Source organism: Vidua chalybeata, chromosome 7, assembly GCF_026979565.1.
Source record: "Vidua chalybeata isolate OUT-0048 chromosome 7, bVidCha1 merged haplotype, whole genome shotgun sequence".
Taxonomy (NCBI): Eukaryota; Metazoa; Chordata; class Aves; order Passeriformes; family Viduidae; genus Vidua; species Vidua chalybeata.
Genome location: NC_071536.1, coordinates 2,390,439 through 2,403,596, shown reverse-complemented (window position 1 = coordinate 2,403,596; position 13,158 = coordinate 2,390,439). Strand labels below are relative to the sequence as shown.

General features: G+C 43.9%; 1 protein-coding gene across 10 annotated transcripts in view; it reads right to left on the bottom strand.

Moving 5' to 3' along the window:
* Positions 1–13,158, bottom strand: part of AGAP1 (ArfGAP with GTPase domain, ankyrin repeat and PH domain 1) — a 341,321-nt gene that overhangs the window by 211,078 nt on the left and 117,085 nt on the right. For all 10 annotated transcript variants that reach the window (XM_053947217.1, XM_053947218.1, XM_053947208.1 and 7 more), the window contains 2 exons: positions 11,532–11,673; positions 7,759–7,893 (listed from right to left, as the gene is read on the bottom strand). In XM_053947217.1, the coding sequence (XP_053803192.1) occupies positions 7,759–7,893; positions 11,532–11,673 (277 nt within the window). The remainder of the gene's footprint in view (positions 1–7,758; positions 7,894–11,531; positions 11,674–13,158) is intronic.

Sequence of the window (13,158 nt, the reverse complement as noted above, 5' to 3'; positions counted from 1 at the left end):
CACAAAATATTGACCAGATCCTGCAGCAGGCAGGGCCTGACCTTGCTGTGTCTGGCTCACACAGAACTCCAGTAAAGAGGAAAGGAAGAGTGAAGAGTAAAAGAGAAGGAAGAGTGAAGAGTAAAAAGGAAAGAGTTTGATGCAGAGAACAACAGTCTCAGTGTTCAAGACTTGCCAACAACAGAAGCTGAAATGAAAGGAGGCGCTTACAGATAAAGCTGTACTGACATTTGACGAAAATCACGCAACACCATCAGTGCAAATGCTTTTCTCCCAGAGCAAGAGGCAGAAGCTCCAGCTTTGGGGGGCACACGGTGCCTTGTGCAGCACCACCTCATCAGACCTAACTCTCAATTTCAAAATTCATTATACACAATTAAAGAGTCTCTATTTTATACAGAAGGAGGAAAGAAAAACGCGTCCCCTAAACTCAGCAGCAGCAGCGCTGGAAGTTTGCTGGTGCAGGAATTCCCAGGCGAATGCCACCACTGAGCCTTGCTCCACACTCCACCCCCAGGCATCCAGGGAGGTTTTTAAAGGCTGAATACACCCTGCTAATCCCGGCCCAGCAAACAGCTCAATGGGATTTGCATATGCATACGGATTAGCTGAAAGGCAACGATTTGCAATGCGTTTCGGAAATGGCTTTTGAGGAACCAGCTATGCTAATCATCAACTTTGATGTCGAAAATGTGTTTGTTACACAACAGAGAAGGTTACAAAAGGATTATGTTTATTACACCAGTTGTAAACGTTTGATAGCTCAGACAAAAGCATCTCTTTATTATAAGGGGGCAAAGCGGGATCTTCTCTTTAATAAGTGTTCCTAAACACATCCAGAACAGAATGAAGTTACAGAAAGGGCATTTTCCCTTCCCCTTCTGTCTTCAGACAACACATCTCGTGGGCTAGCTCTTAATCTTCCATTCATCAATATTAAGCCAGCAAAGCTATTTTTTTTTTTTTTTGGCCAGCAAATTTAAAGAGAAATCCACATAGGATAGTTAAAACCAATGGCCAAGGGAAGACATATTGAGGATAACTATAAAAAAAATTGATAAATCAAGCTTTAGACATTTCATGCTGCCCTCTGTATGTCATGGCTTGCTGGAGAAGCTGTATAAAACAAGGCATAAAGTGGCAGATGAGGTGTATGGGTTTTTAGATTTGTCAATAAAAAAATTAAGAAGAAAATGTCAGATTAAATGATCAAACCATAATCACAGAAGTGTAACAGAGAGAGCATAGCAGTAGGAAGAGAGGCAAAGATATGCTGGGCAAGGCAGAGCATCGCCCAAAATGCAGCAAACGAGGCACAGCTTACACAGAACACATAGAAATAAAGCAAACACGAGGAAGAAAAAGGTTCTGGCTGCAATAAAGCAAATATAAACTGGCACTTTGAGGAGGTCATGCTCTGCTGAAGCCTTTCCTGGCCCTCACCTAACCTTGTGCTCACTTCCTCTGCTGCATCACTCTGCAGCTGCTAAAGAATCCTCGCTCTAACAGGTATCACCAAGCAGTATTTCATTTTATTTGGTTTTAAACCCTCCCCTCTGGACACAGCCCGTGACTGAGCCCTGCCAGCAGCCGTGCTGTGCCGTCAGTTTGCTGCTCAGCTCACTTGGCTCAAAAAGAATCACAGAAATTGTCACCGCTCCTTTCAGCTCCGCCAGGAACTGCAGCATGACAACACTTATTTATGGCTTATTTCTGTTCTGCCTTTCCTGGTGTCTTTACTGAGAAAAGCAGAGATTTGAAAAAGAAGGAATTTCCAAACTTTCTCCTTCTTCCAGAATTTTTCGCTTCTGTTTCTAAGGGGAAGCAATTCCTACTTGCTCAGCAGACACTCCACAAATATGTTTATAACACTTTATCTGCCAAGCACAACACATCTGAGTCTGTCAAACAGACTGATTCTGCCTCTTACTCTCAACTCTACTGTAAAATTTAAAAAAAAAAAAGGACAATTTACCCCCAAACAACCACCTTGTTTCCCGCCCCAGGATTACAATTAGAGTTTGCATTACAGAATATGATTTTACTGGACTAATTCTGAATCATCACTACTGAAAACCTGAATTCTTTTGCATTTTGATGAGCTGTTGATCAACATTCTTGTTGCCATTTAATGAAGAATTAATCTATGTTGAACTAGGTCTTGCATTTATTATGCTTTCCAAAAAATTTAACAGCTGTCACCTATTGCACAGAATCAGCAGCTCTGCTGTAAGTTTTAAGTAACCTGCCTTTACTGCATACATTTCAAATTAAGACTTAAGGCAAGTGCCATAAAATAACCACTATAAAATTAAAAGTCACATGAAAAATTCTGCAAGAGATGATGGTTTTCTATAAGTCACCTACTGAATGACACATCAGAGGTAAAATCAAAAGCTCCCTGGAACTTTTACTGGCATTACATCATTCGATTCCTCTGTGCTCATTGTAGCACTTCTTAAATTCCATGCTCCGGACTACAGCTCCTCATCCTATTATTTGATTCCAAGCACGAGAAAATAGATGCAGACAAATCACTTGAAGACCTCTTTTCTTTTCTCAAAGTCCCCAAGGCCTGCGAAGTTGCTGCAATTTTCACCCAAAAATTGGCAAAAAGGTGAAGTCTGTGCCCACCAAACAGCATGGCAGTGACACTGGACAGCACCAAGCACAAAGGGAACTGCACAGAGACCTGTAAGTTCTCGTGGACAACAGAGAAAGGATTTTGAACAGTAATGTGTAAAGAGTGAAATTTGGTAATCAGGCAGAAAATATAAATCCAAGGATTTGGATCAATTTTCCAGCCCAATCCTATTGATGCCAACTGCTCCCCAGGATGAAGGCTTCTTCACACCTGTTTCACCAGGCACTGCTCAATTCACACAGCTCTTTTCAAGCCTATGTTATATAAATTTCGAATATTGGTTAATTTCCTCCTGCCAGTTAACACTGGGCCTTCCTACAACAACGTGCAGTCTGGTTTATGACACCAGATCTTTGTCATCTGCGGGAACAGGGCTGAGAGATTACTTGGAAAGCAGAAGAAACGTCTGTAGAAACAAAAAAAGCCACCAAAAAAAATCCCAAAGAACGGTGGAGTGAAATGCTCGTTTCCAAACGAAATCCTCTCATTTATTAATGGCCCATAAGAGTTACTTTATTTAGGCAGGCAGGAAGGGTAAAGCAAGTGTAAAGGCAAAGCATGAGCAAGGGTGACGCTGAAGTAAGTTCAGAATGAAATACAAACAGAAACACCTCACAAGACAAGGATAACCAGATTTTTGCGTTTATAGATATCATTTTATATATATATATTATTTTTCAGAGCGTTTGAATGTCCCGGCGCGGTGGCACAAAGCCCCTCGGGGCCCGTGAGGCGCCGCCGCCATCACGGGCCCCTCACGCCGCGGCTCCGGCGCCCCCTGGCGGCCGCTCCCGCCGCGCTCCGTTATTCCCGGGGAGACGGAACGTGGATTAATAAAACCAAAACCTTAATTTTACTTTAAAATCAACGTCTTAAAACGAACTTAAAACTGAAACGACTTAAAATGAACGGGGGATTAAAATGAACGCGGCTTGAGCGTTCGTTGCTCCAGGCTAAGCCATGATATCGAGGAAAGAAATCGACTCCCTCATGTCACTTCCTTGTTAGAAAAACCCAAAAGGAACAAACCAGGAAGATACAAATATCTAACCAGCAAAACCATTGATTTCCCAGCGGTTTTGAAGCATGGGGGCCTGTCGAAGAGTCAGCAGGCTGATCCAGGCCATGTGTGACCATCCTGAAGATGCCACATTCCCGGAGGCCTCAGCCCAAACGCAAGGAATTCCAAGGAATTCCCTGGCCGAAGGAACCGCTGCCTCATCCTGCCCTGCACTGGGGTCCCCACCAGCCCAGCCCAGCTCCCCAGGCAGAGAATCCCTCAGGCCACATCCAGTGCCAGAGTGAATGTGGGATCTTCCCAAAACAGCTGTCGGGATGGGACCCATTTACTTCCCTTTTACTTACTTCCCATTAGGCTGATTAACATCTCCTAATGAAAACACATCTATAAAAGCTGACTTGATAATGCTGATGGCAAGTGACAGCCCTTCCCCTCCATGCGGCTGCACCAGGATTAATTTGTCATCTCCCATCCCTTAACAGAGAAATGGTGCTTTGAAGTTCTCCTTTTGAGACACCTTTGTTCAAGACCACACGGGAAATACTATTTGGATCTGGAAATAAAATACTTCTGGTAGATTTTTTACACAGAGCAGACACAGTCCTTAATAAAAGACTAGTTAATTTGCAAATAAAGCATCCAAAAATACTGGCAGCAGCACAGCACCAGAGCAAAGTGCAAACTGTGAGGCAGCAGTGGCCTCTGCCACCACATACCTGCAACTCCTGCCTCAATATTCCCAGGTTTATTGCTATTTTGGGCAGTATTAGATCAAAATCTGGGTGTTACAGCGATCTAGATGAGGTAAAACACCCTTGGTTGAACTGCTGAGCTACAGAGACAGATTCAACTCTGAACCCAAGTTAGACTCAAACCCTTTTGTTTCACACCCTGTGATAGTAAAATTTTATCCTCTGAAATATTTGAACGTGTGCTCCTTTGTGGTGTCAGAGACTCGCATGGCCCACAGCTGAATGGATCAGGGAAAATCCAAACATAAAGCAGGGCAAGATGTGTAGTTATGAATACCCTGTGAACAGAAATAAAAGCAATTCTCATGCATTAATGGTACATCAAGCTAATTCAAGAAGGCTAAAACCATTAAAAAGGCATCCTGGGGCAACACACAGTCATTACAATACTGTGCTGACAAGAAGTATTAAAATAATAGTTTTCAATGTCATTGATAGAATTTGTTCTGATAAGCAGGGGGGAAAAATCTCTAATTCTTAATTGGGAATATGAAGCAAAATGGATCTTATTAGCATGTATCTATTTTTTTAAATGCAACTCCCTTGTTCAACTATTCAAAATATCAAAAAATAAGAAAGGATTTATTATCTTCCATTGTTGGGCACATTACTAAACTAAACCCTTAAAACATGGAACTTTTTTTTTTTTTTCAGCCTGAAATTCAGGTTTTACTTCTCAACAGTATGAGAGATTAAACCGCAGTGGGACATGGTTGAAGGTTAAAAAACAGCTTCTAAAATAGCAGAATGTGAAGGAGGATTTTGGCTTTTACTTTACTCAGCTTTTCTCATACAAAGTATGAACCAATGGAGTTGATGATCTTACAGGTCTTTTCCAACCCATGTGATTCTGTGATTCCATCTCTGTTACAATCAATAATGAGCTTATCAGCTGTAATGAAGCGTTGGAAATGAGGGATTTGGATTTAACTCGAGAATAAAGTAGCATTTTCATAATAACAATAATCGTTCAAGTTAAATTATTTTACCACTCAGCTGTGGAGAAAATGGGAAATGAGTTATCAGAGAAGAATCGTAACAGATGACCACTAAGTTCAGTAGCTGCTTGCAGGGGACAAATTAGAAATTTAATTTCTAAAGTGTGTACAACAAAGGAGTAAGAGGCTCTTTGATGCCATTTCCAATTTCTTCCTCCAAAAGGTAGATCTACATCACAGCAAGGCACAACACAGGAACAAAACAGATTTTAAAGAAAGCTTGCAAACAAAGCAGCCCAAACCAGGAACTGGTGTCAAAACCCACTAAGCGTGTGTGGAAGAAAAGTCTGTGGGCTGGAACATCCTCAGGTGAATTTTATTTTTTTTTTAACTATCAGAGAACCCCAGAATGGTTTAGATTGGAAGGGACCTTAAAGCTCTTCTTGTTCCACCCCTGCCAAGGCAGGGACACCTTCCAGTATCCCAGGGTGCCCAACTAATGTGAACCTCTGAGGATGCCACAAAAAACCATTAAAGCTCCACTGAACCTGAACACCCCAGAGCAGCACAAACCAAGGGATATTTAATCAAGTGCTCCCTATGAACAGCTTGCACTGCTCATTCACACCCCCCCCCCCCATTTAATGGGGTTAAGAAGTTGCTTTGTTTCCTGCTGAAATAAACAGCAAAAATTATCAGGAATTGGATTTGGTCCCAGACGTGTCTGGCAAGTGTAACCCATTCATACAGAAGCATTTCTAATCCTATTAGCTGGCAAATATTAAAGAGTTGGTTGGCTGCCATGGGGGCAAAACAACACCCTGATATTTCTTAAAACACATGATCCCTGTCAATTCTTTCTTACAACCAAAGAGAGACAAATGAACCTCCTGAAAACTTACAAGTTCATCACACTAGCTTTGTGCCAAGAGACTTCTCTCAGAATCTCTGAGAAAGGGGAAGAAAACCAAGAAGGAAACTGTAGACAGAGCCACAAACACCAGGACTTGGAATATATAATTAACAATCTAACTATAGCCAGCACTCAAAAATAAATGTGTTAAACAAAACCCCCTAATGGCTCTTTGAAACTCCTAATCAATATAGAAAATCTAGGCAGTCAAAACAGTAATTTTTGCAACTAGTTCAACAGAAAACAGGGAGCAAAGCTAGAAGATGCAGCTTCAAATGTTCTTCTCCAAAATCTGACCAACAGCATGGGTAAAAAACGCATGCACGTCAGTATTTTCCACATAAAATGTACAAATGTTTTGCCTCTTTTTTCCCCAAGTAAAGATTACAACTGTATTTTTTGCCTCCAATGTAAACATCAGAATGTATCGCCTTTTTATTCCATGTAAAAATTTGATGGTTTTGCCTTTTTTTTTTTTTTTTTTTTTAATTTGAAGTGTCTTTTCACACCCCATTGCAAGGTGCTGATGTGACACTGCCTCATGTAAGCACAGGCAGAGCAGGACTTTGCAATGAGAAGCTGGCAACAAAAACCCCCCAGAACTAGGGGGCTCTGAGAAGCATTAAAACTTAATTAATTAAGAATGTTTTTAGACACAGAAAACTGCTGTGATAAGGGGCTGACAAGTTCAGCCTTGAGAGGAGGCTGGTGAGAAGAGAAGCCAGCCAAGCCCCAGGACACTTGACTGCAATTCCACTAGAGGGGGCACAGATCCCATCTCATACAACTCCAGGATCATGGGATTATAGACTATCCTGATCTGGGAGGCACCCATAAGGATCAAAACCCCTACACAAGAATCCCAAAGAGTCCCAGAATGGTTTGGGTTGGAAAGGAGCTTAAAGCTTACCCTGTCCTACCCCTGCCATGGGCAGGGACACCTCCCAGTGTCCCAGGCTGCTCCAAGCCCCAATGTCCAGCCTGGCCTTGGACACTTCCAGGAATCCAGGGGCAGCCCCAGCTTCTCTGGGCACCCTGTGCAGGGCCTGCCCACCCTCCCAGGGAACAATTCCTTCCCAACATCCAACCTAGCTCTCAATTTTTAACACCCCACGAACCTTAGGTTACTCGAACAAAGCATTTTCAGCTACTCTGCAACCAACAGCCCCTCAGCCTCTCCATGAGCACTAAAACCAAAGCAAAGAAAACTTTGCTACCATAAAGCAAGCACCAAAGAAAACTGAAAATTAAATAAGGCCTAAAAATAGCTTCAGGTGCTTAAGACTAAAGGTGCTAGTGGGGAACACATCAATGCACATATAATGTGTTGTAGTTAAGGAGCCGTCCTAGAAAACACAACAAAAATGCCTAAAAGCCAGTGTTTTCTTTAACTGAGCAGGCAAATATCTGAGCTATCCCAGATGGGCCGTTCCTGAGAAAGGACAGCTGGAGGATGGAGTGATGTGCTGGATGCAAAAAGGCAGCTGTACCGTCATGGAAGACTCTCTCCACGTTGAGCCCGTAGGTCGCGCAGGTCTCGTAGTAAGTGCATCTCTTGAGGTCATTGGACAACTTCCTGGCTCTGGCGTCGTCGATGACGCGGGGGTTGGTGGAGCTGATGGCATCTGCAGGGGAAAACACCCATTAATGGTCACTTGGAAACACCAGCTTGGGGTTCACACAGTCACAGGAGGGGCGTGGAAGTTGGAAAAGACCTCTGAGATCACCGAGTAATGGCAACCCACGGTCACCACTAACCCATGCCCTCAAGTGCCACATCCACGTGGTTTTTGAGCACTTCCAGGGATGGCTCCAACGCTTGGCAACCCTTTCTGTGAGCAAATTTTCCCTAATATCCAACCTGAGCCTCTCCTGGTACAACTTCAGGCCAGCTCCTCTCATGTTGACCAATACCAAGCAGTGAGTTTAAATACAAACCATAGAACAGGGTGCACATCACTCTAATTTACATTTCCTTATTCAAATTACCAGTACGCTGATTCTGAAAGCCAGGGGGAAAACCTCCAAGGCTTTTTGCTTTCCTTAAATACATGTATTGAGCTCAGTTGTTGCTAAAAAAAAAAAAAAAAAAAAAAAAAAAGAAATACACAATCACATGGAAGAACAAGAGCTCTGATGTAAAATATACTTAGGAAACAAGTGGGTGATTAGTACAAACATGTCAAATGTTTTTAGATCTCTGTAAGTATCAGTGACTATAGAGTGTGAAATATTAAACATTATGTATTTTTCAAGAAATAGAACTTAATTGTAAATTACTTTCTCAAACTGCTATAATGGTACCCAGAGATGTTGTGGAACATACTGCAAAGGTGATAAAATTTGTATTTTTCTAAACAATCATACTCGGTAATTCTCTCCAAGAACTTCCTCTCATGAAAGCTGAAAATCAGAAATTTCAGTTCCTAGAGCTTATCCAGAGGAACTGAAAAAACCTTACACCAGAACAGATGAAGGAGAGGCTTCTTTCTTGCTACTCCATCATAGTGATGAACTCTGTATACAAAGGTGATACTATTTGAAGTGATAATCTCATTAGCATATCTTGAAAATGAAGTTTTTGCCCCAGGAGTACTGTGTTACTCTTCTGCTCCATCCCTGGAAGTGTCCCAGGCCAGGTTGGATGGGGCTTGGAACAATCTGGGATAGTGAGTGGAAGGTGTCCCTGCCCATGGCACTGGATGATCTTCAAGGTCCCCTTCAGCCCAAACCATTCTGGGATTCTACAACAGGCAGTAATTTCAACATTTACAGCTGCCCAGAAAACCTTCCTTAAAATCTGCAACTGCCCACAGCAGCAAAACAGATTTGTTCTTTGGGAAAAAAGCATCACCTGAACCTAAACATGGAATCGGTGCCTCTTGCAACGCTGTATGTGAGGCTCTGCCCCGGGCAGGACCAGACCTCAACTGATGCTGTCATTACCTTCTCATCAGATCCAATTAACAAAAATAAAGCAGCAATTAGGAGAAGTAGGAGCCCGTTATTTATCAGCAGAGGGCGCTGGTAACTTGTAAGCAGAAAGGAACTGGTAGGGTTCAGTTCCAGAACACCACAGCTCCCAGGAGTTTGCCTCCTTGTTCCAAGGTGGGTCGAGCTGGGACACTGAGCTGCCTTTGGAAGTCAGGGGAGAACGTCTGGAAGCACTGGGCCAGTGTTAATACTGTGGGAAGGATTTCATTTCACATCTCATTTCAGGAATACCTGACAAAACCAGGAAGGCCAGGTGGGACAGGACTTGGAGCAACCAGGGCTAGTAGAAGATGCCCGTGCCCATGGCAGAGAGCTGGAATTAAATGTGCTTTCTGGCATTCTATGATATGAAAGGTAGCTTTCAAATATGTATTTTAACAAGTGTATTTATGTATGTCATATATTTTATTTCACTGTCAAACACAGACAAAAAGCTGTGTTTTTTCCTGATGCTTATTCCTAGAATTAGCATTATTTCCATTTTTAAAAAAATCCCTTTTGCATCAGTGCTGCAACAAAAAACTAGCATTTCTTTTTCTGGAAGTAACAGGAAGGCAGTGGAAAACCATACCCCAGAAGGGGGTCGGAAGGGCACAAAGGAAAAAAAAAATTTGGAGAAATGTTTCCCCTTCATCTTTTCAATTCCAGCTTCAAGCCCAAAACGTGGCCCTTCAAAGCAGCTCCTTCCTGCTTTTTGGTGGAGTTTCTGCTGTCCTAAGACTTTTTCTGTTCCTACTTCCCCTTTTCCTTCTTATCATCTGTTTCCTCCCTCTAGCTGGGTTGTGATTCCTCCTTCCCTGCTGTCCACACTGCACTGTCACCCCTTGGCAGGAGGCAGGGGGAGGCCAACTGCTCCCTAACCATGTGGCTGAAAAAACACCAAAAAGCTTCAACAGCACCAAAACCACTGGGACACACTAACAAGGATGCCCAAAATTGAACCAAGAACAATTCACAACACCTGTGTTCTGCCTCTACCACGCAACAGCAACCTGGTGGGGCTCAGCCTGGAGAAAAGGAGGCTCAGGGGGGACCTTGTGGCTCTGCACAACTCCCTGACAGGAGGGTGCAGCCAGGTGGGCTCTGTACCCAAGGAACAAGGGACAGGATGAGTAGGAATGGCCTCAAAGTGTGCCCAAAGGGTTGTCCAGCCCTGGCACAGGTGCCCAAGGCAGTGCTGGAGTCACCATCCCTGGAAGGATGTAAAGGTTGTGTGGATTGACCGGGGGACATGGTTTAATGCTGGTGTTGGCAGTGCTGGGAACAGTTGGATTTCATTATTTAAAAGGGTTTTTTTCCCCCAACCTTAATGATTCCATGGTCCGAAACAGAACAGCCTCAGCTCCACCAATGCAGCAAACCAATCACAGTATGGGAAACTGGTGAAATATTACTGGGCTATGCTGGCACAACAAGGCAGAGAATATTCAAAAAACCACTCAAATGCCAAAGAAACGGAAACATTTTGGGTACCTTTCCCTTGCCATATTTCCCTTCAGGACAGCTGCTATTTCAGAAGGAAAAACTGGGGTGACAGATTGGTTCAGGTGGCAAAAAGCTGCATTTCTACTTGATTTACAGAGGTCTCCCAGAGGCACAGCCTGAGGCCAGGGTTCACCTCTACTTCCTGTCGTGCTGCTGGAGGTCTCCCTTTGTCATCCTTTTGCCTCTCAGCAATGCCAGGGTGTTGAACCCTTCCAGACTGCCAAGCACATGGCAGCTTCCTGGTCTGGCTGCAGAACTTCCCTACACAACTGATTTACCTGCCCAAATTCAACGAGGGCATCTCCCTGCTGGGCAAGTAAACCACCACGACCAGCACACACTAGAAGTATTATTTAAAATTTCCTTGCAAGTCACAGAATCCTGGAATGGTCTGAGTTGGAAGGGACCTTAAAGCACATTGTGTTCCACCCCCTGCCATGGGCAGGGACACCTTCCATTAGGCCAGGGTGCTCCAAGTCCCATCCAACCTGGCCTTGGACACTTCCAGGGATCCAGGGGCAGCCACAGCTTCTCTGGGCAACCTTCTCTGCAGGGCCTCCCCACCCTCAGAGGGAAGAATTTCTTGTACATCTCTGACCTAAACTTCCCCTCTTTCTTTCCTGCTGAAGTCCTACACTCTCTCTCCAAGCGAGCTGCCAGGACGTTTTTCGCTCACCTCAAATACTGCCACAGCCCTGTAGCAAAGGGAAAGGACAGGACATGGCTTTGGCAGCGTGGAGGAGTCAATATGGTCCCAGAGCCCCAGCTGGGAATCTGCACTTACCCTGGGTGCCCACCAGGACCATGGGGATTTCACTAGTGTTGCGATAGCTGGCCATGCGGCTGTAGTAGTGGTACACAGTCTGGAAGCTGACTTCATCCTCCAAGCTGAACACAAAGATAACAGCATCCACCCACATGGCAAACTGCAGGACAAAAATGGAAAAGGCCAACTGTGAGAAGAGCAGCGAGGAGGGGGAAGGAAGGAGAACCAAGAGAGAAACGTTCTTACCTTCCTGCAAGGGAAATACACACCAGACAAACTCTCACACAACCAAGGCCTCAACAGGGCTGCTAAAATGATGAGTCTCATCAAGCCATGGGGATCTGGGATACACAAGGGATGTTCCCACAAGAGCACCCCTTCTTCACTGGGGTGTGTAACCAACCACTGTCAGTGCACACTGGGTTTGGTTCCCAGAAAACACAGCAGGCTGGGAGTGCTGGGTCTGTGCATTTGAAGTGAGCAGCACTCATCTGCAGTGCTGACTGAGCCCCCATGCTGCCATTTGCATGCACGCATGCTGATGCTGCTGGTAATGCCAGGACAGGCATTGCTAGGAATTCTCACATCTTGATCTCATTAATTTGAGACTTCCAGTTCTTCACCATACAGACGCTCTCAGCTGAGCCAGCAGCACCAAGTGCCTCGTTCTGCTTTCAGTGGAAGAGCAAACTGCTCTCTCTTGGCATCAGGAACCTGCTGAGAGACATGCAGGTGCACAGGCCAAGGCAAAGTGCTCCTCAGTGACCATGCAAGTGAGAAGCTTCTAGCTCACAAGTGAATTAAGACATTTAACTTAACAGTGAACATGAACAGGACATCAAGAAAAAACTCCAGCTTACCTCGCTGCCTTTATTTTTCCCTAAGTGACTCCATTCCTACCCAAATTTGGAGCAATGGAAACAAGCTTCAGCCAGGGATTTTTTTTCATGCTTTGTTATATTATTACTACAATGTGCCAGGGGACACACTGAACAGAGAGGTTCACTGGGGAAAGGCTCTGCATATTCATGATGATTGCATTGAAACCAAACACTGTCTGGGCTGTTATGGTGTAAAAATACACAAAAATTTGTTTTGAGGTTTTCAAGAGGTTTTCAAGTCAGGAGGACAATCTTCCAGAGGGGAAGGACAGGACTGGTTAACACATAGCAGAGTCACTGCCAGAATTAGGTCAACCACCACAATGTTAAACTGTTCAAACCAGAAGATAAAACCACAGGAACTGGAGACAGCATCATTATTTGGGAGATGTGGGCTTGGGTCTCATTAGAAAATGGTTTTTGTTGACTGGACTCAGCAGCATCATGCCAAAGACTCTTCCCAACAACTGGGAATGCCCTTAAGGCATCCATTTGGAAGCCAACAGTCTCTCCAAACCCTCTGAATGTTTGAGCAGTGTGTACAACAGCCTTCTAATAAAGATTATTTTATAACACCCCACAGATTTACACAGTGCAGTTCCTGCAGACACAAAACATTTCCAGCAATTCCTTATTGCTCTTTTCATATTGAAATGAAGCTTAATCTTTGTGGATATCAGACCTGTGGTACAAAAAAAAAAAAAAAAAAAAAAAAACCAAAAAAAACCCAAAGGAATTTTGGGAAACACAAGGTCTGGAAACAC